Here is a 25,272-nt window from a genome sequence, read left to right as displayed (position 1 = left end):
GCCACCGTCCATCTCCAGAAATTGTTCTACCTTGTAAAGCTGAAACTCTACGTCCATTAAACAGTAACTCTCCATTGCTCCCTGCACCAGCCCCTGGCAAATACCTGTCTCCTTTCTCTCTATGAATTTGACTACGGCCAGTACCTCAGATAAGTGGAATCATATCTTTTGTGACTGGAGTATTTCGCAGCAGAATGTCAAGGTTCAGCCATGTTGTAGAATGTGTTAGAATATTCTTCCATTTTAAGGCTGAATAATACTCTGTGGCGTGTTTATACCACGTTATCCCCTCATCTGTCCATGGGCACTTGGGTTACTTTCCCCTTTTAACTGTTGCTGCTGTGAACATGAGTGTGCAAATATTTCTTTGAGCTTTAGCTTTCAAGTTTTAGGGGTGTATACCCAGAAATAAAATTGCTGAATCATATTGTATTTCTATTTTTAATTTTTAAAAGGAACTATTATTCTGTTTTCCACAATGGCTGCTGGCTGAATATCCCCACCAACAGTGCGCACAGGTCAAAGGGGCTGATTTTTTCACATCTTCTGCAGTACTTATTTTCTTCCTCCCTCCTTCCCTTCCTCCTTTCCTTCTTTCCTTTCTTTCCGGCCTCATTACCTCTCTCCCTCCTTCTTCCTTCCTTCCTTCTTTCTCTTTCTTTCTTTCTTTTCTTTTCTCTCTCTCTCCTCTCTCTCTCCCTTTCTCTCTCTCTCCCTTTCTTCCTTCCTTCCTTCCTTCCATCCTTCCATCCCTCCTTAGTAAGCATCTTAATAGTTAAGAGGTGATATCTCATTATGGGTTTGATTGCATGTTGCTAGTGATTAGTGATGTCAAGCATCTTTTCATACTTTTCTTGGCCATTTGTTTATCTTCTAAGGACAAATGTCTATTCAAGTCCCTTGCCCATTTTGTAGTTGAGTTGCTTATTCTTTTTGTTTTTGTTGAGTTATAGGAGTTCTTTATGTATTATGGATATTAACCTCTTACAAGATACGTGATTTTCAAATATTATCTCTCATTCTATAGGTTACCTTTCACTTTGTTGATTGTATTCTTTAATGAGCAATGTTTTAATTTTTGTGTAGCCCAGTTTATCCATTTTGCTTTGTTGCCGATGTCAAAGATACAACTTTTGTCTTTATTGATGCTCCATGTTGTATTTTTCTGTTATTACTTTGTTCTCTTTTTTTGTCTCCTTTTTTCTTTCCTACTTTGATTTGTTATACTGTTTTTTCTATCACAGTGTACATCTAACATCTTTTCAGTATTTTGGGGGTTTCTAATGTAAGCATTTGAAGTTAACAATTTCATGCTTAGAACTACTTCAGCTGTGTCCAGTAGTTGTTGACATATAGCATTGTTCAGGTTTAAATATTTTCTTATTTCTACTTTCTAACATTTATATGTTTTGGCTTTTCCAGATTTTTACTTCTGAAGAATTCTAATTTTCTTGTCAGTTCAACAATTTTAAGAGATTTATTTTAGTCTGGCATATTTAATTATTTTCATGGTAGAGACAATCTATCATTCTGCTGTCACTGGAAACTTTGTTCATTATTTTTAATTGTTTTTCTGTTACTACTTTAAAGCACAGCTGTAAAGCAAAGGAAAAAAGGAAGCTGTTTCTAGACACAGAATTTTTTTTGGTAGAGATGAGCCATGCTTAGCATTACTGATGACTAAATATTTTAATTACAAAAAAATAGACTTTGAATTGCAGGAGCAAATATTGTAATACTATGATAATAACTAGTTTAAATTAATACATGATATTTCTTTTTATACATCAGCATTTTAAGTGCATCTATGTAGAAGGCTATTTGAGTATCCAGAGGGAGGTGAACACATAACATACTCACTTTGACACAGCTCAGACCTCTCTGAAATTTGACTAATAACATTCTCATTTTCAGAGACAATTTACAGATGCTTTAAATATGAGGTTCAGTTTACCACAATGCATTTAATTTAAAAAATCCTAAACATGTTTTAATACCCATGATGTATTTTAATTTGTAATTCATATTCTTAACTATTACTCCTTGACTGTAACCATGTCACTTACCCAAGCCTCATTAGGGCTTGGTTTCCAGATCCATAAAGCGACAAGTGCACTAGACAGGACACACGGTACTTTGCACTCTGTGTTTCTCAGGACCCTACAACGTTCATTGTTGGGGAAATCCGTACTGTCAACTATCATTTTTACTGTTAAGCAAGGCTATAAAATTTGAGCAGTAATAAAGATCAGGGTAATATATTATTATATAAGAGTGTCTTTTATTTAAACAGCCTAAAATTTGATGAATTTAATGCAGAGGCATTATCCCGTCTACCTCTGAGAGACGGCATTTATATAAGCCATTGTTCCTGACCTGGTCTCTCTATCTCAGTCTTGTGCCTAGCTGTACCATTGTACAGTGAATCTTGATTCTCTTGCTAAGACAAGTGAGCTCTGGCACAGAAACCCAGAGGGATTACACAGAAGTCTGTTATGCTACAAATTGATCCGCTAGATCCAGGTCATGGCCATTTGTTCTAAAACAGTCCAGCTCCTCCATCACCAGCTTCGGCTTTAATCCAAAAAGAATTCTATCGTTTTTGAAGAGGTAATTTATATTTTTCACTAGGTCATACTGCAGATCAATAATGAAAAACACATCTTTCTGTTTCCTCTCTGTTTCTTTTCATTCCTGTCATTTTGATTCTTGGCCACACTTTTCTCACAACCAGAACGTTTCCGTGGCCTCCAAAGTGGCTTATTTAGAGTCAGGTATCCCCTGGACTCGGAAGGTGTTTGCGAAGTGAAATAAGTCAGACAGAGAAAGACAAATACTGTATGGTGTCACTTACATGTGGAATCTAAAAAAAATTACAACAATCTAGTGAATATAACAGAAAAGAAGCAGACTCACAGACAGAGAACGAACTAGCGGTTACCAGTGGGCGGGAGGGTGTCACTCGCTACTGGGTGTAAGACAGGCTCAAGGATGTTTTGTACAACGTGGTGAAGGTAGCCAATATTTTGTAATAATGTAAGTGGAAAGTCACCTTTAAAACTTTTATAAAAAGCAAAAAAATTTAAAAAGAAATAAGACAGTGATAATCTGAAAACAACAGCAATGACAACAATGACAAATTCAGGTATCCGTCTCGATTGTAGTTATTGTTTTCACAGAGGATCAGTCGAATATTGCCAGAAAAGTAAACAAGCAAACAAGCAACGTTTGATTGTTAAGTTAGGTACATATGATATGATGGTACAGGAAATGTTTTAGTACGTAAGTCCTCGTAAAATAACATGACTGACGTACTGGCTATCTAGAGATGAACGTAATCTTGAGACATTTAAATGTGGAAATTTTTTTCCTCCAGAATTATATAAATTTAAAGCAGGAAATCAGAAATATAAAAAAAAAAAGACACTCACATGTGCTGGGTTTTATAGCATAGAAAATTAAGAATCTGAGTGATAGCATGATTTACTCAAGGTCATTCAACAATGTAGTGCAAAAATGTATGAGTAGAGAATTCTTCCTCTGTGCAGGTTTCTTTTTTTCAACTTTTTCTTTATCAGTTTATTCAATACAGAGTGTTACTTCTCTATTAGATGACTACTTGTTAACTTTTATGCAAATGGCTACTTGAATTCCTAACTTGTGGGAAAATTGCATTACCTATAATTTTCTTTTGATTGCTAGTTTTTTTTTGTTGTTGTTGTTGTAGAGTCACTTGCTTTTTAAAATACCCAGGGGAAAAGAGAAGATACTTATTGTGTCTGAGTCTGTAGTTAGGAGAATGGAGTCATCTTCCACCGATGGGGCAAGTCACTGGCGATTTTCCACTTTGCCAGATTTTCACATGTGTCACATGAATAACTGAATAATGACAATAAGCCAAATCCAGGAGCATGCATTTTAGTTGGGTGAATTCAGTGCCATCTGGGCTTCTGGCTTTACTGACTTTTAACTGACCTGATTCTTTCAGAAGAATCCTAATACCCAATTTATAAAATAGTTATTCAGTCTCCACCCAGAATGAGGAAGGCCACTTGTTCAAATACTTAATTTCAATTTTATTTTAAACTTTATAAATGAAATAAATGACTGCTTTTTGGCATTAAAGCTCATTTCTTTTCATTGTCAATTTAATAATCACATAACTATTCAACCTGATTTCTTAACAGTAATGTGTATTTTCTTACCCCTTTCCTCTCCAGCCTGTATTTCCTATTTATCTTCGTATCACCTAGTGGCTGCCTCCGATTAGAATATATCGGCTTTACCACCTTCAATACCACAGTCACCTTAACCGCACCTGAATTATTTCCTTCCTATGAAACGTTTTTGTTAAATTATCATCAGAAGAGTAATTATACAATTTCACTTACATTTCTATGGACATCAAAATATTAATGTTTCTCCAAAATTCAATTTTAATTATTTTCTGGGGATCTTCTTGGCACAATCTTCTTATTAAACTTAAAAACTTCAGTTCCATCTGCTGCTAATACTTAAACTGGGAAAATTAAAAGATGTTATCTAATGATTAGTGTTATCATTACGTCCTCCACCAGTACACAGTAATGCCTTGGGGTCCCCCCCCCACCCTATTTTGATGGTAATACGACATTTATTTTAGATGTTAAAATTTTAAATTTATATTTCTCTGAAGTTGGTTTATTGAAGCAAAGACTAGTAAAAGTCTACATGTTCAAAAATATTTTATATGCATCCTCAATTTTGCTTTCTAATAAACACTTAAAATAATATTCAGCAGAGAGGAGCTGAATATATTCTGCATTCTAAGAACATATTTACGTTGTCTTTGAATATGTTCAGCATTTAACTATTAAAAAGTGTTCTTATTTAGAGGAACTCTGTAGTCCTGAAATTCTTGCCTGTTTCTCACATTTATGGCCTGAGCAAGCAACAAGAGGATTCCTATCTCTGGGAGGCATGAGGAATATTTAAAATGTGAGAAATAAATAACTAAACCATGTATTATATATTATTACTAAGTCTCATACAGTATTTTTTTTCTGTTCTGGCTGTTGTAACTAGTTTTGTATTTTTTTTTTTATTGACTTTATTTCTTTTTCACAATGTGAGATTCATTTTCCTTATAAGGTGTTTGATAATCTTTATAACTTTACATTATAAAAAAACCCAAATTGCGTCTAACAAATTTATCACCAAAACCACTGTCAACATAGGAAATAGAGAGATACAGATATACAAACCATTCCTCTACAGATATAGAGGGAGAAATGTGGTTTTATATCAATATTTTACATAATTAAATTATAAATTTTGTTGGAAAATGCTTGGTTTTGTGTTCCCATTTTAACCTTAACAAATAGCATTTTCTACATAGCCGTGTGACCATTCTATAGATCCTTACAAAACCCCTACCTTTACATGAACACGTAACTCTCCCTCAGATTACTCCAATTATACTTTTACTAAATGAAATTGTCCATGTAATTACAAAGGGATAGTTTTTCCACCTGACTTTGTTTCCTCATTTACCACTTTTATATTTTTATATATTTCAAAAATTCTAAAAGCCTTTTACATGTTGTATACACATTTCTCTTTGTTTTATGTCCACAGATCTTGAGAAGGGTGTGTACACTTGAAAGGTCTTTTAACTCACCATTTTCACAGCCACCTGTATTAAAAGTTTAGTAATTCCTCCTTGCCTTTTAACAGGATTATTGGCCTCTTAGCAGGGTTTTGTATTTACAAATGCAATTATATTTTTACTATCCATTATACAATAAATAAAAAGTCATTTAAAAACATTAGCATTGTTATAGCCGTCTTGCTTCAAGGAAAATGTAGATGTAGTTTTCTTGATTTCTCTCACTGAGCACAACTTAAAAAACCCAGATATTAGACATAAAGCAAAACTAAGGAGACTTTACGAGTTGCAGGGAGGAAGGTGGACTGGCTGGAGACATTGAAACCCAAGCATTCGCAGGTGATAAGTTCCTAGGTTTGTTTTTTGCCTCCCATATTGCAGTTTTGGAATGAAAGAAGCCAGTAAACCAGAAACACCAATGGATGTAGACAGAAAAAAAAGAAAAAATAGCTCAGTAAGATCCTGCTCTCTAGCCAGACAAGCAGGAAAGGAGTTGACCAGCAAGATAGAAAAATCTTAGCTAGTAGTGGCTGCATATCCCAAACACTTAGAGGAAGCCCCTCTGTCCTCATCGCTCCCGTGTCAGCCAAGACGAGTGAGTCCTAGACTTTGACCCTCTCCAGGCTGTAATCAGGGACCCAACTCCCGGAGCAAGGGGTGCCGGGGAAGTCCAGGGGAGTGGGAGCCTGAACTCTTCATCCCTGCTGGGGAGTGACAAGACCCTCCCCCCCCCCCGGTCGGTGAAATCTACGTGTGGTGCCAGAGACGGCCAAATAGGTAAGAAGGCTGACCACAACCCAGCAGAAAGGAAGCAAGTTCTCGCCCCTCCAGCGTGGTGCCAGCAGAAACCAGGGGGGGAGCAGCAGCCTGACTAGCAGTACGAGGAGTATCGGCAGCTGGGACCGCTGCTCCTCACAGCAAGGGTGGGATTAGCAGATCCTAGTGCCGAGATGGACTCCCACCCCCAGCCCCGCCCCCCGCCCCTCTCACCGCCCCGCTCTGGGAGCCACTCCTTCCCTTGGGTGACAGTGGAGGTGGATGTCTGCTTGCACCCATGAACAGTGAAGCAGCGCTCCCACCATATAGGTGGTATCAGGAGAAGCCAGCTGTACGAGATGATTTAAATAAGGCCCAGTGTCTTATAACACAATATATCAAATATCTAGCTTTTCATGAGAAATCAGTTGTCATACCAAGAACCAGGAAAACCTCAACTGGGAATTAAAAAATCTGAATAGATGAAAACTGAGATAAGAGACACATTAGAATTATTTGAGGAAGATTTAAAAACACATATCATGAAATAGTTTACAATTATGAACATTTAAACAACAGGAAAAAAATAATGGAAACCCTCAATAAAGCAGGAGAAATTCTCAACTTCTTGATTCAACTTTTTTTTTCTTTTATAAGCAGCACAGTGTTAATTCAAGACACAATAGTGAGAGAATTTGATATGTTCATTTCTCCCTAGAGGGGGTGCATCTTGAAGGGTGATCCAACGGAAGTCTTTTAAGCTCCAAGTTAAATTCACTGAAACCTCCCCCTTCTCCAGGCCAGGCCGGCACTCAGAGATGGGCTGATTCGCGCGCCCTCTGGTGGCAGTGTGGAAAACTACACTGCCTTTTTATTTTCTCCTTTTTTGGTCACGTAGAGTGACTCTTCCTGTTTTTAGGTTCGTCAGTATTTTAGACCTGCTGATTCACTTCCTTTTCCTTGTCAATAAGGAAGTAATAATGGAAGCTTCCAAAGATGTTTCCAGCAGTTGTTACGTTTATCAAAGTACTGTCTTTCATTGTCATCACAGGTACATCTTTATGTCATTTCTTCTGTTTTTTTTTTTTTTTAAGCCTTTTCTCTTTTAATAGTTTTCCCCCGAATCCTACCCAGTTGTTCGTCCTCTAGGTCTGTTAGCACGTTAATTGAATATCACTTGTTTGTTTACTTTGCATACTAGTTAAGCTGCACACCTAATTGGTTCTTTCTGTTGTGATTAATCTTTCTTTTGAGATAGTTCCAGTTTGGGGGTAGAGTTTCTCAAAGGTAGCTGTTCTGTATTAAGTACTCCAGCAACCTGATTTTTTAAGGCAAACTTGGAGGAGAAGACATCATTTTAAAAAAGAAATCAGCAGGTTGTATTTATGAATTTATTTTTTTCTACATGCCTATTTTTCACTACAAGCAGTTGCATTAAATACCCTTTGTAGAATAACGTTCCTTTTCTCATGGTGGGATGTCTCCCTCTGTGCTCAGTGGTTTTCACCTTTTATCCTGGAGTCTAAGCTTCCCTGTGGATCTACAGGACTTCATTCCTCTCTGGAATCCTTCTTATGCCTTCAAGTCATCTTGGCAGCATTCAGCTTAGTGGTTGTTTGGGATAACAGATTTTCCCATCACCTTCCCAATTTCATCCTTGGATTCCCGCACCACTGTGGGGTGATCTCATGTAAGAATCCATTTCCTTTCTCACCATCTGTATTTGTCCCTCTGAGACTTTTATTCTTCGTACTACACTATGTCACTTAGGAAAGCAATGACCATAAATAACCTCTTTCATCATTTTGTTCTCACAATTCTACCACCCTCTTCCAAGAAATGTGAATTAATCCAAGAGTTCTTTAGCTCTTTCCACCTACAGTTATTTCTATTCTCTGTTTCTTGGATGACTGTTTAGTCAGGACAATAAAGGGTTCATCTGTAGCCAGCATTTTGCTTCTGTTACACTTACGTTAACCTCCATCAGTAATTCTTACATTCCTTCCCATTTGACTGATAGATTTTTTTGAGGAAAAAATCTATGAAGACAGGAGGACTAAGTGCCTGTTAGATAACAGGTTTCAGTTTGTAATCCATAGATTCTGAGGATAGCAGCCAGAAAAGGTAACATCACCAGTTTATGTTTCACAAGCTTTTTTTGTGTGTAAGGTGTTATTCTGACAACTCAAGCCTGATTCAAACTGAAAGGTTGTAATTTGGGGAATGAGTAATTTATACCTTGTAAAATTAAGATTATGTATTTTTCTGAAAATTTATTTTGTCATCTCCTTTCTATCCCACTAATCCTCTTTCTCTATTTTCCCCTCTTTTTCCCTCTTTTTTACACACAGATAAAAAGGTATCATGCATTACTATGAAAAGCTACCTTTAAAACAAAACTGCTGGTAATCTATGAAGAAGTAAAAGCGATTAATTGTGGTGTCAAACTCCTTGAATTCAAACTATTCCTGGGTTTACATCCTTAGAGAAATATGTGCACCAAAATTCTCTCATTTACCAAAAGGCAATAAGAAGAGCACATACACCTCACAGTGCAATAGTTTAAGCCTCATAGATTAATTGCTTTAAACACAAGTCTGAAACTATCATTTCAGATTTCATGTTGAGGTAAAAGTTGTTTGATGATCAAAATTTTAAATGATTAATAAGAAAATTTTGCTTTTTGCTGGTCAAACTTTAAACATATTACCTGTTACAGGGTAAAAAAAAAGTGACCTTTTAATGGTTTTAGGAGAGTACTAGTCAAAGTATATATTATATACTTATTTTTCCCCTAGCAGGATGGGAATTGCGTTTGTACAAGTCAGTGTCTTTCCTGTGTCTTCAGGCTGACACAGATGGAAAGATTGAAGATGCTCTTATAACTGAGAGCAGGACTCCTCGCCCGGAAGTGCATTAGCTAATGGAGGTCATGAGCACCACTGCAGGTTTCACTGCACTCACGGACGATGGGAGCTTTTTTCTCAATATTCAAGTATATGTTTTGGCTTTTAGTAGAAGTAGGTTTTCACGCAGTCCTTAGTGATTCTCAATTTGAAGCAAATAGTTAACTCCTAACCACCCCCAGTCACTTGAACACTCAAGGAGCCCAGCTGAGAAAGGCATTCTACGGTGAGCTTGGTTTTCTGTGAACTTTAGCCAGAGTGTGTGCTCCCAAGTCAGCAACTCGGTCACTTTTCTTACTTAGGTGGTTATTTCATTTTAGCTCAGATAACATCCACTCCTTTGTTGATGCAGTTGTGTTTATTGAGTGACAACTGTGGGTCATGTATCTGGGTCTTAAGAATATATGAAAAGAAGGCATAAGATATGCCTAAGGGGAACTTACTGTATAATGGAAGAGGCAGACGTTAATCAAATAACCACACAAATAAATATATTAAGTACTAGGAGGGAAAAGGATACTGTGTTAGGAAGACATACTACAAGAGGCCTTGAATTAGTGGGAGACAGAGTTGGTGGAGCAGATATGACAATTTCCCCACGTGTTAGTGATGTCTTTGAAGGGTGTATGTAGTGGGTGATAAATTTAACAAATTTATTTTATATGAATCCCAATCATAGAAGACAGGAGGACCACATGCCTGTTAGATAATAGATTTCAGTTTGTAATCCATAGATTCTGTGGATAACATCACCAGTTTATGTTTCACAAGCTTTTTGGGTGTGTAAGGTGTTATTCTGACAACTCAAGCCTGATTCACACTGAAAGGTTGTAATTTGGGGAATGAGTAATTTATACCTTATAAAATTAAGATTATACATTTTTTCTGAAAATTTATTTTGTCATAAAACACCAAATGCAGCCTCTCTACCGCATGTGGAAAGACATGAAGTTAATACAAGTGAAATAAATTATATGTATCTTAAACTATATAACCTACTACAACCCATTTGTATTTTCTTTAACTATACGGGAAAAATCATAACATTTAAGAGGAGTTTTCTTTAAGATATTTTAAAACTTATTTCAGAAAAAATATATAGTTCACTAAATAAAAATAAAATAATTTTTATTCTGGAAGATTTTCATTGAAAGATGAACACCTTGTATTCTCTGTCTCTAAATACTTAATTACTCTAAAAAATTCTTGATCTTGCCTTTCTCACCTGATGTTACTTGAAATGAAGAAGTATATAAAAAGTTTCAGTTTATTGCAAGTTCAGATCTTTAATTGGTCTGCCACCTTGTCATAATTCACGGTTTATGAATGTCTGAGTCAATGTTTAAGGGAGAGATCATATCATCATAAAGAAGTCTCAGTGAAATTATTGCTTAAATGTTTAAAGAGATTATCAAAACACAGATTAATTTTTCGTTAGCAGGTAACTGTTCTCTGGGCGTTTATTCCTTCTGATGAGTTATTATTTAACATTGTTTTGTGTCTGGGCCAAGAAAGACAATTTGCAGATTGTTTGAGTGTGGTTTTATTTTAAAAATTCGTTTGGAGTTAGAGGGTGTAGCTCATTGGTAGAGTGTGTGCATAACATGTATGAGGTCCTGGGTTCAATCCCCAGGAACTCCATTAAAAATTTTTTTAAAAAGACCAAAAAACTAATTACACCTCCAAAAAATAAATAAATAATTCTTTTAAAAATTTTACTCGTTAATTTCACTAAGGTTTATTACCTTGACCAATCGATCAATCAATCAATTTATCTATCTATACTGACATTCTGGAACAAAAATCAATGATTTCATAAGAGTACACGCACCAAAATTTACCATGAAGTAAACAATGCTCCCAGCACCATTTTAGTTAACTGTTACAAATTTTACTTCTTTTAAAAACTCTATAGTCAGTATTATTAAACATATGCTAATAAATGAAATGACTTTACATCAGTGAGATTAAGAACTTGCCAAAATTTATAGAGCTTTGAATTTTGTGAACTGATCTGGTCAAGATGAGATTTGAAACTTTTAGCTCTCTGACCCCTAAATCCATTCTCCTTTGAAAAAGTAACACTACCTCCCTAAAATATTTAAATTTATGTAAGAAATGTAAATGATTTTGCCTTATTAACAAGATAATTACTTTTATAATTATAAATTTAAGAAGATATTCATATTTGTTTATGGCTTTTTTCAGAGAGAATCAGAGTAGACATTTTCTTTTAGCTCAGTTGTGTCTGTCTCTTAGCTTGTCTGCCCTGATCAATAATTACCAAATCTGTATAATTATATGAATGTGATTGAGGAGTAATTGTGATGAGTTGGAACAGATGTTATACTATACTTTAGAAATTTAGGGAAAAAAATAAAAAAGCTTTTGCTTGCTACAGAATTCTCTCTCTCTTCAACTTAGAAAGTCACTCCTTGACAGCATGTATGTGTATTTTTACATCGAACCTTTAGCTAACACCTCTTGAAAGGCGCGGCTTCACTTAAAGCCTGGATCATGAATCTCTGTCTTATATAATATCTGCATGAGGATAAACATGTGGTACCATTTGAGAGAAAGAATTTGAAAGAATTACCTTTGGGAATGATGGCCGTGACTGTGATAACGGAATTCCGTGCAAGTTCCCTTAAAATCTGAATAAAACTCTATTAAACTACAGAAAATGGTTTAAAACTATGTAAGATAAAGTTAAATCATTTTCAGTTAGTTCGCAGCGCTAAAAATGTAACATAGGTTAAGAATTAGAGTTATACATTAGTAGCCACAAGCCAAGTCATTCTTTAAAAAAGTTCTCAGTAACCTCACCCCCATCTTATTTGATGTAATATTACAGTCAAATGGTTACAGCACCAGTGAATTCTTACTGCTTTACTGGGATGGGCAATGTTTTGTTGCAATCATGTTAATTTGGCTTTTCTGGTCTACTTTGAGTTTGGCAGCTCATTCAAAACACAATAGTCATGAACGGTGTTTCTCAAAAATCCTTCATGGAAACACTTCACCTAAGTCCTAATGGTGATTGTGCCTTTCTGCCAGTATTGTTTTGCGTAGCTTCATTCTGCTAAATTCCTAGCTTCATCCAAAAGTACCTCCCAAACTTTAAAAACCCTGCTACTGTTGAAATTTTAAAAATGTATTGATGTATGAAGGGGCAGGAGTGAAAGAGAGTGAATTCTCCACCCTGCCAACGGCTCAGCATTCAGCTGCTTTTTAAAAAACTGGCTTCAAAACTACAGCCATTCAGGCCATTAGGAACATTTCCCTCTTACTGGCCAAATGGAAAACAGCATCATTTATGAGACGTGGAAGCTCTAGAGAAAGAACGTGAAAAGAGCCCATTGTATATATATTGAATTATGGGGAACTAGCATTGATTATTAGTGGTATTTCTTAAGATCAGTATGACTTAACAGATTTAATTAGAAGGTTATTGCTACGGAAGATTGGCAAGTCAGTTTATAATTCTCATGCTGGATTTGCTCGCAGATTAGTGCTTGGGTAATACATTTTGTTTTAATATTCCGTTGTGTCTGCCAGTGCTAGTGAATATTGACAGAATTAAAATTGTAAGCCAACAAATGTAGTATTGTGAAAAGTAATGTAATAATAGCTTTTAGGGCTTTAGACAGACAACTTTATTTAGCCTAAATGAGCAGTTATCTAAAGATAAGTCTTTTCAGCAAGTGCATTATATGATTTTCTCAGTATTTTTTTGCTGCCTTTCCTTTTGGTATTGAGTCCAAAATAGCTAATAGCAATGACAACAGATTCTGTATTTTTTACGAACCAAATAATACATGTGTAATTTTAAAGAAATCACGGTGGTTAATATATTTTAAATACACTGAGTACCATTATGTATTCACAGAGAGCTTAAATGCTAAAAAGAAAGGTCAATGGCAGTGTGGCCATGATGTAACCATTATTTAAATGGAATTTGTTGATGTCATTCTGGTTTTCCAACCTTTTTTTAAATGAGCTGGGTAGGGAGAAAATTATAATAAATATTGTTGTAGAAAAGTAAACATGTGGGCACACACAGTAAATGATGCTTGCAAGTCAGAATTTTTAGCAGCAAACATATAGCTCTAATCAACTAATGGAGATGCCTTAGAGCCAACAAAAACATTTTCAAAGTAATGTTTCGGCTGAACTGGCTGCAGTCCATTTGCGTGTTCTACAAAATAGTGGGGCTTCTAAAGGGGCCGAGTTACATTAAACCCTAACAACGGTGCCGACTTCCTTTAAAGACCTCCAAAGGTTATGCTGAGAAGATGTTTATGTTCTGTGAAGGCTTCAGGTAGAATACAGCATTTAGTTAGATGCAGCAACGTTCTTAGTTAATATAAACAGAATGCATCGGGATGGAATCCTTAGATGCCTGTAGGTAAAACGCTCTCATTATGGTAATCATACCCGATAGCATGTTTTCAATTCAATTCTGCGCTCCATTGCTCTGTTTTTCCCAAAATGTGATGACTGTGTGGTCCAGTTCCAACTGAAGTGAATCTATTCTTAAGGAAAAAAAAACAAAAAACAGAAAACAAAACCCTGTGCCCATAAGTTTCTAATTTATGTACACCCATTCGCTCCTTATTGTCTTCTCAAGTTGCCCCCAAATCAAAAAACTCCACGTCAGTCCTGATAGATGAGATTATATTGCTAGAAAGCAACCAAACCAACTACTCACTCTGCCATCTTAGTAGCTCGACATGACATGACAGGACCTCTTTGTAGTCCAGGCCCTTTTTCATCCCTGCAGGGGCGGGGCTGGGGGATGGAGATTCCAATCATCTTTGTTGATCAAGGTGCCAGGCTAACCACACGTGCTCACACTTCAGTGGTCCAGGTAAGCCCCATGGTCACATTGACTTTAAAGAACACCAATAAATGTGGTCTTCTGGGTCCAGGTAGGAGAGACATCTAGTCTTTTATCTACACCTGCTGCTCGCAATGTGATGCTTAACTGTCCAGAGATGATTTCCTTCACTCAAAGGGCTCTTATCACCACTTTTTAGGATTATTTCAGTACTTTCTAGCTAGATTTTCACCAAACGTGTAGAGATTATAACACTGATCCTATGTCATTATAATACCAACCAAATGTGAGCGAAAATGAGAGATCTCAGGTCTCAAACCAACATTTACATTTTCTACATCAATTACACTTTTCGGAAGTACACAGTAGAAAGTGTAATATTATACTTCACCCTTTATATGAAAAAAAAAACTAGGAGAAGAATTTTAGATAAAGCTCTTAAAATGAAGAGAACAATTTGTGGTGGATGCTAACAATACTGTGTTTTTAAATCCATTTATTCATTCATTGGGATTTTTGATTGGTTCATTAGTTTAGTTTTAGTCTTAGTTTGGTGATACTCTCAAAGAGTTTGTCCTTCCCTTTTGTGTTGCATGACAGAGGGAATCAATTAATAAGATGGGATGGCAGAGTGTTTTGTCCCACTGAAATGTAGAAGGTGAATCGAGCCCATAAACTTAATCGAGGTTAACTGGCAGGTAATAAAAAGCAGCTGCCAGCTGAGGCCAGCTCCCTGGAAGGCTGTCCATAGTCTTAAGTTCTTTGTAGCCTTGTGAGGTGTGTGAATCTAAGGGAAGAGGAAACATGTTCCAAGTGAGTTAGATTAGGAACACTTATATCAAGGAACACTTATATCAGAGGGGTTATGCCAAATAAGCTACTGGAACCCTTGTATTTTTGCACATAAAAATGTTGTAACACCTTTAAATTGCAGTTTATTCTCGCGTGTATTTCGCGTAGTGTAATTTTTGAACCCTGAAGTTCAGAGGTTTTCTTCCACTCATCTATATGACTAGCAAGATTTCTGGTAGATGTGACAATAAATTGTAAACCATTAATAAATGTTCTCGTTACATTAATGTTATAAGCTGATTTCTAGGAACATGATTTGTCATAGCTCTTTCTTATGGCATCTATTCTTTGTCAAATTTAAGAGGAGCAAACAAAAGAAAGTTGCAAATATTTCAAGTCAGAATAGATCACAGGTTGGTATTATGTATTTATTAATTGTTAAAAAAAGAGAGGCTAGAATCGCACTATTTCAATATGTATTTTACACACAGTCTTCTAGCAAGGAATACTTTGCAATTAAGAAGGAGTTTATATGGGTTGTAAAATATCACCATTGAAACAGTCTTCCTGGTTATTTGAAATCCAGTTAATTCACTTAGCAATTCACATCTTAATTTATGAATATATATGTGTGAGTTTATAAATTTTGGTAATTTAAACCATTGAAAAATTTACACCACAATTTTAGGTTCAAGCTATCTTACTCTCCCTTAATGAAATTATAAAGTTTTTTCAGCAAATAAAAAAGTAAATGTTGCAGGGTAAAGTTTTAAAATTAATGAGCAACTATTATGTAGACTACGGTTTAATAGATAACTTCTTGGAAGCATTATAGTACTTTATACTTTACATCACAAAATGCTAAAACTTAAATATTTTACTTTAAATGCTCTCCTTCACAATTCTGAATATATATTTACATATGTATTCTACATATGTGTCACACACACACACACATAAATTCAGGTAAATTTCTATAGGATGGAAAGACATAACCAAAGTCACTGATGTTAATCAGGTTTGGAAAGATAACAGAGTCATTTTTACTCTCTTCTGAGGAAACAGGAAGTAATAAATCCAGTAATCTGTAATCCAGTGTAGCCCTACACTTACTGAAAAGGGAGCGCTTTGAGTAAAGTTTAAAATCTAAATACCGAATTATCTAATCCGTGTTCTTCAAAGTGAGTCCCCTGACTAGCAGGATTAGCACTGCTGGTTAAAACATGCGAATTCTTGACCTCCTCCTCCATTGTTCTAATGAGTCAGGAACTCGGTGGGGGGGGGGGTAGTTTCCAGGTGACTCTAATGGGTGCTGAGGTTTGAGAACAGTGCTCTTGAAAACTGGATCAGCAGATTTACAGAGGCCAGAGCAAGAGCTTCTCAATGAAGGAAACACCAAGCGGACTTATTTTCAGGCCAAAGCCTTACCCCAACTCTTCGGTGAATCTTACCTTACAATTAGCTTCCAAAAGACTGGATGGATTGTTTGGCCGCCAACTGTGCGCCGCGGGCCCGAATTATTCATGCTCAGAGACTCTGTCAGGAACATGCCTTTTGGTCCTGGACGTCTTTACTGTTCCTCATCATTCTGTGTAAATCTTTTCCGTGCCTCCCCACCACTAGGCTCTTTTATTTTTCTGTTAGCAATGGCCTATGTATCAAACACCAGCTCGCCCGACTTCCCCTTTCTGGTCACTTAAAATAAAATAAGGTCCTACTGTCCCCCGCCCTACCGCCTACCCCAGCAGGCTGTCTCAGCACCGATCGCAATCTGAATTTTAAAAAAATTTTATTTCGCATGTTTAAATAAGTTAATTTTGTTTATTTTTAAAACGTTCTCTAGAATGTGAATTCCATTTGGGATCTGCTTCACAGGTGTGTATCAGGCACGTTTTGGTACTGTCCTGCAGGCATTTTTTGGAGGCAACAATATAAATATGGCACACATTTGTACAATATTTAATCAACATTTTATTTGCTAAGTACTTACAAAGTTAAATAACACACCTAGGAGAAGTCTAGGAGAGGGAAATTCTTCCCTGTGGAGGGTATTTGAGATTTTTATCAGACCACTGCTCAGAAAAAAAATCTGTAGAGTTGATATCAGGCAATCCAGTTCACCATAGTTATTTTCTAAAGTGTGGTTAGGTTGACTTTAACTCAATATAAATGTGCAATTATTTTACGGTATAAGTCTTTTATAACCATATTTGCCATTTCTCTAATTTGACGAAATCCACCCATAACGTCATTTTGCATTCTTGAAAAATTGCTCATGAAGTTAAATTTCGGTTTCAAAATATGTGGTAAACAATAGTTATTATAAAAAAACCATTTATCTTTTGATCATATTTTTAAAAATTCTGCCGCAGCTCCTTAATATCCTTGAGGTCTTACAAGTTCCCGCTGTACCCTGCATGAAGAAAGGAATCATTAGAGTGATGAAAATAAATCTGTTCTTTTTCCAATTTCCATTGGAAAATGATAAAAGATTACCTTAGTTTCCTTTTTAAAAAAATAATTCTATGTTAATATTCCGTACATAATGAAATCATTTTTTATGACTATATCTTTCTTTGGGAAACAAGATCAGTGGAGGCTGTTGAAGTGGTTTATTTTTCCTCTCCGTGACTTGGTTTCAGAATAGTTCCTCCAGTTACATAAATGATATACAAACATTGCTTCTCCTGCTCATCGCACAGGAAGTATTATTACAAGCCAGAATCATTGTCATGTAGTGACCCCAGCTAAGCTACCAAGTGAACTTTTCAAACGAAAACATTCAGATAGATTATGTATTTATGAATAAAAATAAATTTGCTTTTCAGGGAGTTTGGCCGCTGGAAAGTAAATAACCTTGCAGTTGAGAGAAGAAATTTCCTTGGCTCCCCTCTGCCTCTTGCCCCTGAATTCTTCCGCAACATAAGACTTTTGGGACGTCGGCCTACCCTTCAGCAAATCACAGAAAACCTTATCAAGAAATATGGGACACATTTCTTGCTATCTGCTACTCTGGGAGGTACGACTCTTTGAAAATATTTGTGCCTGTGTGTGCTTGTGCATAAACCTGTGTCACTCGAGGAAAGGTGTTGATTAATCCAAATAGCTGCAGTTTGAATAATCCTGAATTTCATTCATTAACTTATTCGACACATTTATTGAGTTATTACTAAATATCTTGGATGGTGTTCACAGTGGTGAGGTAGACGATTATCATTTAGTTTCTGCCTGAAAGCAGTTTACAATCTAATAGCATGAATTAAATATAGACAGTTATTACACTCTATAATGCAAGGTAATGGGGCAAATTTTGTTTAAAAATTGATTAATGAGCAATCAAATCACACGTGGGACTTCTGGTGATTGAGAGGAGGAAAGGTCCTGAAGTAAACGTTGAAATTCTAAAATTACATTTAGAGAGCTCTTTTAACATTTCTGCCTGTGGTTGATAAATGATATGAAAACAGAAACAAATATCAATTAAGATGTATAAGGTGAAAATAGAGACTAATAACGTCACGTCTCCTCAGTGTGGTTTAATAGTAAACGCGTGTTTGATCATGCGATGTACAGGTCAGCCTTTTGAAAACACTGAAATGATTTGGGGGGAGGTGATGTGTAATAGGAAGGATATGACATTTCCTAAAACTTAAAAATATCCCAGAATTCCATACATTTAATTTTGGGTAGGACTTTAAAGAATGTCCAGACACTCCATTTAAAAATGGATGGTACTCTTTCCTCTAAGAAAGAGCACTGGATGAAATCGGATGGGAAAGCCGTGAAAACAGTGACTCCCTGCTCCCTTGCCAGCTTCTCAGTAAGTTTACGGAAGGTAGGCTGGTTCACACCAGTGGTGAGGTGGCATAAAAGGCCACCTGCTCTTCATTTCCCAGTCTTACAGGATGTGTCCTTTTTCGCCTTTACCTGCCAGTCCTGTCTGTCACCAAGTCATGTCAGTTTATCCCTCCAGAACATGTCCCATATCAAAAAAATTCCTGTCTTCCACCCAACAGTCCCTACACCACGTCACCATCATGGTTCTCCCAGAATATGCACCCACCACCAAGTTGTAAGGTCTTTTAAAACTTGAATTGTGTCAAAGCATTCCCTGTTTCAATCAAAATTAGCCACTTAAAATCCAAATGTCTTGCTGTGGTTTATAAGGTGCCACGTGAATGACCTGCCGCTGGCTTTCATCTCAGACCTCATCTTTTCTCCCTCCTCATTCATCTTGCTCTATTTTTCAGCCAGAATAAAACTTCACCTTTTTTCTGCTCAAATGTTAGTTTCTCAGAGAGTCCTTTCCAGGCCACCTTGCCAGCAGTGGTGCCCAAAGATCACTAATATTCTCTACTATTTCAAAATCTGACTATGCAGCCTTCTTAGTATTTGTTATGATGTGAAAATCTTTTATTTACTTGTTTCCTGGTTTATTATCTGCCAATCTTGCATATTTTCTTGAAAACAAGAACCTTTCCTGTATTTGTTACCACTTTACCCCATGGTTGTAATCGTACTTGGCACACGATAGGTTCTCGTGAAATATCTGTTAAATGGATAAATGAGTGGAGCCCCACTTTGCTAGGAGGCTGAGGCAACCCAGTCCACGAGATAGATGTCAACATGATGATATATACAGAGGATAACTGAGATCTAATTCAGGAAGAAGACTGAATGGGAGAAGCAAATCCAGAGGTGCAAAACGGGTCAGTTAAACAAATAGATTCAAAATTGGAGAGAATCAGGGCAAAAGTGAGAGCAGGTGGGTGGGTCTGGAGAGGGTGGAAATGGAGCAGCAGATCCCTGTACACACCAAAGAAACAAGTCTGCCATGTAACGTTAAGGAATTAAAGGTGGAAGATGTTGGGGGTCCAGGCAGACAGAAAAGACTAGCCATGAATACACACTCTCTGTTACCTTCCTCCGAAAATGAACAATGCTAAACTAATAAGATAAAGAAATCAAAGTTGCTGTTGAATCTTGACTCCTTTAAAATAATTGCGAGACTTTAAAAACTGTTGTAACTTCACCAAGTTTTAGTTTCTTTTCATGGAAAGGGAGAGAGTAACACCTGTGTGACGGCATCACGGGAAGATCAGTGTAAGCGTGGGAACGTGTCCTCGGCATAAACACGCAGTGCATTTCTGCTATTGCTCTTGGCATTACAGCAGTGTGAATGGCAAAACAGTGACAAAATATCCCTGTAATTGTGACAACTGATGCTGGGAGAGCTCTGTCTGTTTGGCTTAGTAATGACAATGGTTATTAATGCAATAAAACCTGAAGCAAAAGTGAAAATTAAATTATTTTTATCACATCTCCTTTTAGAAAGGTCAGTGGTCTTGAAACACATACTAGGTTTCACTACCACTGTATCAGCAGTGCAGAGTACCCAGAAGAACTTCAGAACATAAAATATATTCTTCAAGTAATAAAGGAAGAAAGGGACGGTGGGGGCCAGGGGTGAGGCAGAAGAGGTCAGAAAGTACAGATGATTCTCCAGGACATTTTTGTTCCGTAGTAGGAAAATTATGTTGAATTATTGATTTGTTTCATTGTTTTGGCATTATGGACGCCACATGGTTGTCTTGAGATAGTTTTTGTTTTATACATTTTTGTTTAAAGCCTTTGTGGTAAATCACTTCTTCAGTTTAATTATTGAATGGTGACAATATGCTCTCTCAAAATTAATTCATTTATTTAAAAGTCTTGTGCATGTATCTTTTTGAATTAGATACACGCAAAAGACTTTTAAATAACTGGAGTAAATTTTCATAGCAGCACTATTTACAATGAAGATGTGGAAGCAATCTAAATGTCCATAGGCAAATGACTGGATAAAGAAGTTGTGGTATATTTATACAATGGAATACTATGCAGCCACAAAAAGAATGAAATAATCCTATTTGCAGCAACATGGATGGACCTGAAGATTGTCATACTAAGTGAAGTAAGCCAGAAAGAGAAAGAAAAATACTGTATGATATCGCTTATATATGGAATCTAAAAAAGACACAGATGAACTTATTTACAAAACAGAAACAGACTCACAGACACAGAAAACAAAGTTATGGTTCCTAGAGGAGAAGGAGGGGGGTGGAAGGAGAAATTGGGAGTTCAGGATTTGCAGATACCAACTACCATATATAAAACAGATAAACAACAAGGTTCTACTGTATAGCACAGGGAATTATATTCAATACCTTTTAGTAACGTATAATGAAAAAGAATATGAAAAGGAATATATGTATGTGTGTGTGTATATATATATATATATATATATATATATATATATAACTGAAATGCTATGCTATACACCCAGAAATTAATACACTATAAGCTGACTATACATAAAAAATAAAAAAATTTAAAAAGCTTCTAAAATGTTAAAAAAAAAGTCTTGTTCAGTCACTTTCTTAAATGGTGAGGAGGAACGAATAGGATGGCCACCCTCACTTGCCTTCTGATCTCTGACTATTTCTTGGATTTTGTGTTCCTGGTGTTCTCTATTGGAATTCTTTTTTCTTTAAATGTTACTTAGTTTTCCTTCAGGAATCTCCCCTTTGGGTGATGTTAATAATTCTGCTAAAATGCATGAAATTATCTAAGTAGCTTAAGGATATAAACTATTTGCAATTAAAATATATACTAGGTTGATTTCAGGGAGTTTAAAAATTATTACTATTAAAATTACACTAAACCTTTTTTGTTGCTGTAAGTATATTTTAGCCTGGTATGTTTTACCTGACTGAACATGTAATTGTATTACTCCATTTCTTTAAAACTTGAGCAAATATTCGGTCTGTCTGACCTTAATTGACCAAGACTGAGGACAACTCTAATATTAACACATTGAGGATGTCATGTATGGAGGCAAACATTTCTAATAAAAAGCTAGTTATTTTGTAAGTAGATGTTTTCTAAGTAACTAGATCTTCAACTAAATTGAAACATTTTTCAAAACAAGTTGAGTGTAAAATACTCTCTACCAGTATTAAAGTGATGAAGAGGAAAGAAATGAAAAATGTCTTTTTTTCCCCCAAGAGTTATTTAGTACATCATATTATTGACTTAGACATAAAACATGGGATAGCATCTTTGAAGCCTTTAATAGGATATTTTATGATAGATAAAGCCAGTGATTGAATTATCTTCCTATAGGGAAAAATAAATTATAAAAAACCTTCTTCAGTATACATCATTTTCCCCATTTATTTCATCTTATAGTTTCCAGACTATTTATCAATATAGTAATTTAGCTTGCTTCTATTTGGGCTAATGCTATCTCAACTCCATCACTGTTTAAAAATCTAAAATAAGCTATTCAATTTGAGGAATCAATCTTGAAAAAGATTGCACTCCTGGGATATATTGATTCCTAGCTATGGAATATATTTCATGACTGTTTTTATAATATATTTCATTATAATACAATATATGACAAACACTGAAATAAAGTGTATCTGTGTACTGAATTTAGAAATATAAAAAAAAGAATGGATGGAAATTAAAAAAAAAAAAAAAAAAAAAAACCTCAAAATTGTTGGACTTACCAAAGAGAGGGAGGATGCCTGCTATAAAAAGTACCAGATCAGGGTTTGGGATCAATACAAAAAGACTAAGGGAGAGGAAAATTAAAAAAAAAAAAAAATCATTTAAACATTTATAAGAAGTTTATAACAAAATATTTATAATAATTTAAAATATGACCTCATCCTCATATCCAGAATTGCACAGACTTGTCCAACCAGTCACAGTCAAAGGCCTGAGCCACCCACAGTCATGTGAGAATGTAGGACCTGCTGGGTGAGACCTGGCTCTCTTTAGACGGAAGGGGGCGCTCTGCTCTCCTGATAGCACATCCTAAAGAGGAGGAAGAGCAGAGCCTGGGTTACTCATGCTGGTCCCTGTCCTATATTTAGCCTCTCTGTTAACTCACTGCACCTCTGTGGGTGGAGTCAGGATTGTGGACCTAGAGAGAGGACTGCTTAAGCAGAACACCTTCCCTCCAAAGTATTCTTTTCCTAATAGAGAGGGATTTTTTTTTTTTGAACAAAATTCATTCTAGGAGCAAATATATTTAGATTTGTTCATTTACAACTGTAAAGAATATGTTTCCTTCTGAGCCTCATAAAAACAGTTCCATTTTTGACCACTGGTTTTGAATGTGCAGCGTTTTAAAAGCCATCATTAAATTGTAAGCAGAATAGTTAACAATATTTTTTTTCACTTGCATGTTCATTCATGGCAATTTTCTCCTGCACATTCTTATGAGAATGTGTCTGTGGTTATCATATTGCTCAACTTAGGTATTTTGTCAGATATTTAATTTTGTTAAATACAGAAAATATATTCTTCATTGTTGGATTGAAAAAAATGCATGCTTGAGGTCCAGAGTAATACTACCTTACTAGGATAATTATTTAATATTAACGAATACTATCTTGGTGACTGCATAGTGTATAACTATGCCTGCAAGGTCATTTTGTTTAGCTCAAAAGTTTTATGATATATTTTCATGTGTATATCTCAATATGGTAGAATATTTAGATTTTTTTCCTATGTTCTTGGATCCTCATAAGTATAGGAAATCCAAATATCCTCACTTAATTTCAAAAACACTCAATTCTCAGTTTTCGCTATGCAATTTACATATATAGTATGCACAGACAGTTTTAAAGTCTTTGTCATGCATCACCTTCCAAAATCGATTAACAGCTGTCATTCTTATTTCACTTGGTCTCTTCTTAGGAAGTACAACTGCCTTTTGCTTTAGTTTAACTGCAACATAATAAGAAATTCACCTGCCAAAATATATGTAATTTATTTCCTAAGCAAATATGAATAATTACTTGCAAATACATGCAACTATTTCCTCTATTAGAATGCATATTCTATTTAAGAAAAAAGAACTGAAAGAAAGAAAAGAACTCTTTTCAGAAGCTTTTTTAATCCCAGGGAATTATTAAAATAATGTCCCAGATGGGGAAAAAAGACCACTATACTAGGATTTAAAACTAAATATTTACTCATACTCATACCACTTAAGATTAATTATGTCAATTCATCTCTTTGTCTCTGTCTCTCTATTCCTCTCCCTCATGTTTCTCTGCTAAATAAAATAAAAACTTTGAAATTAAAGTAATATGGCTGTTTAACTTTTAGTGGTTTACTAAGGCAGTTATCTATTAAAATGATTTGAACCCATGTATAAAAATAATAATTAAGATAACAACTGAAGAAAATGAAATTGAAATTGCTGTGTCCATAGATCTTAATAATGGCATTCCCGAGAACTCAGTCCAAAGATAAATGCTACGTTTTAGAATTTCATAAATTTGCTTATGTTTTTTTCTTGTTCCTTATGGCCCTTTGATAAGATAGAGATAAGTCACCTGCCCATTTGTTTGAAAAATACGTGCTGAGTTACCTATAAAAGCGCAAAGATTCAGGACCTACTTTAAAGGAACCTGTAGGTCACTGACACAGACAGACATCTAGATTGGTAATACGTTTTGCTGTGGTTCAGAGCCTCATTACTGGAGTGTGACCATGGTCCAACAACGTCAGCATCCCTTTGGAGCTTGTTGGAAATGCAGAATCTCCAAATCCATCCCCGGTGAATGAATCAGAATCTACATGTTAGCAAGATCTCCAGGTGATTTATCTGCACATTAAGTTTGAACAGCACTATTTAGCATATCTATGTAAATTTAGAGTGTATTTAACTGTTCTAGAAATCTCACTTCTGAGAATTAAGCTTACCAAAATACTAGCAGGAGTCTGTACCAATACAGAACAAAGTGTTCATTATAGCGTTGTTTGTAATTGCTCCAAAATGGAAGTAACTTAATTGCATTTCATTCACAGTATGTCCGGTTCCATCTAACCTTGGAACTACATGTTTCCAGTTCCCCTTTCTTCATGTCATTGTTCTATGCAGACTACCGTAACTGGGTAATTTTGTTCAGAGATTTTTCAGACTTACTTTTTGGGTGGAGGGGACTGTTAATAATCATAAGATCAGTTGCTTTCCTTTGGAGTGCTTTGCAAAGCGTATCATGTTTCTTTGTCAAAGCCGTATGGGCTGGTTATTTCCTTCCCATAATATCTTGCAGATGCCAATTGGTGTTAAGCCAACATGTCTGTTTTTTACTACCTTTATATATTTGGCTCTGCTCCTGGTCAGAGGTCTGTTTTTCTAGGATTTTCTTTTCTTCTATGTGATTCTAAGACATTGCCTTTTTTCTACACCACTGTATAAGTGGAAAGATACATATTGTCAGGATACACACCTTTTTAGCACATTAAGCTAGGGAAGAATGATC

At 35.7% G+C, this 25,272-nt stretch overlaps 1 protein-coding gene across 5 annotated transcripts in view; it reads left to right on the top strand.

Annotated features, from left to right (window-relative positions):
* BRINP3 (BMP/retinoic acid inducible neural specific 3) overlaps nucleotides 1–25,272 on the top strand; it is a 338,833-nt gene that overhangs the window by 146,312 nt on the left and 167,249 nt on the right. For 4 of the 5 annotated variants that reach the window (XM_032466775.1, XM_032466776.1, XM_032466774.1 and 1 more), the window contains one exon: nucleotides 17,770–17,960. The exons of the other annotated variant lie outside the window; for it this stretch is intronic. In XM_032466775.1, the coding sequence (XP_032322666.1) occupies nucleotides 17,770–17,960 (191 nt within the window). The remainder of the gene's footprint in view (nucleotides 1–17,769; nucleotides 17,961–25,272) is intronic. 5 annotated transcript variants of the gene reach the window in all.

This window comes from Camelus ferus, chromosome 23, assembly GCF_009834535.1.
Source record: "Camelus ferus isolate YT-003-E chromosome 23, BCGSAC_Cfer_1.0, whole genome shotgun sequence".
In the NCBI taxonomy this organism is placed as follows: domain Eukaryota; kingdom Metazoa; phylum Chordata; class Mammalia; order Artiodactyla; family Camelidae; genus Camelus; species Camelus ferus.
This window is presented reverse-complemented; position numbering and strand designations above follow the sequence as displayed.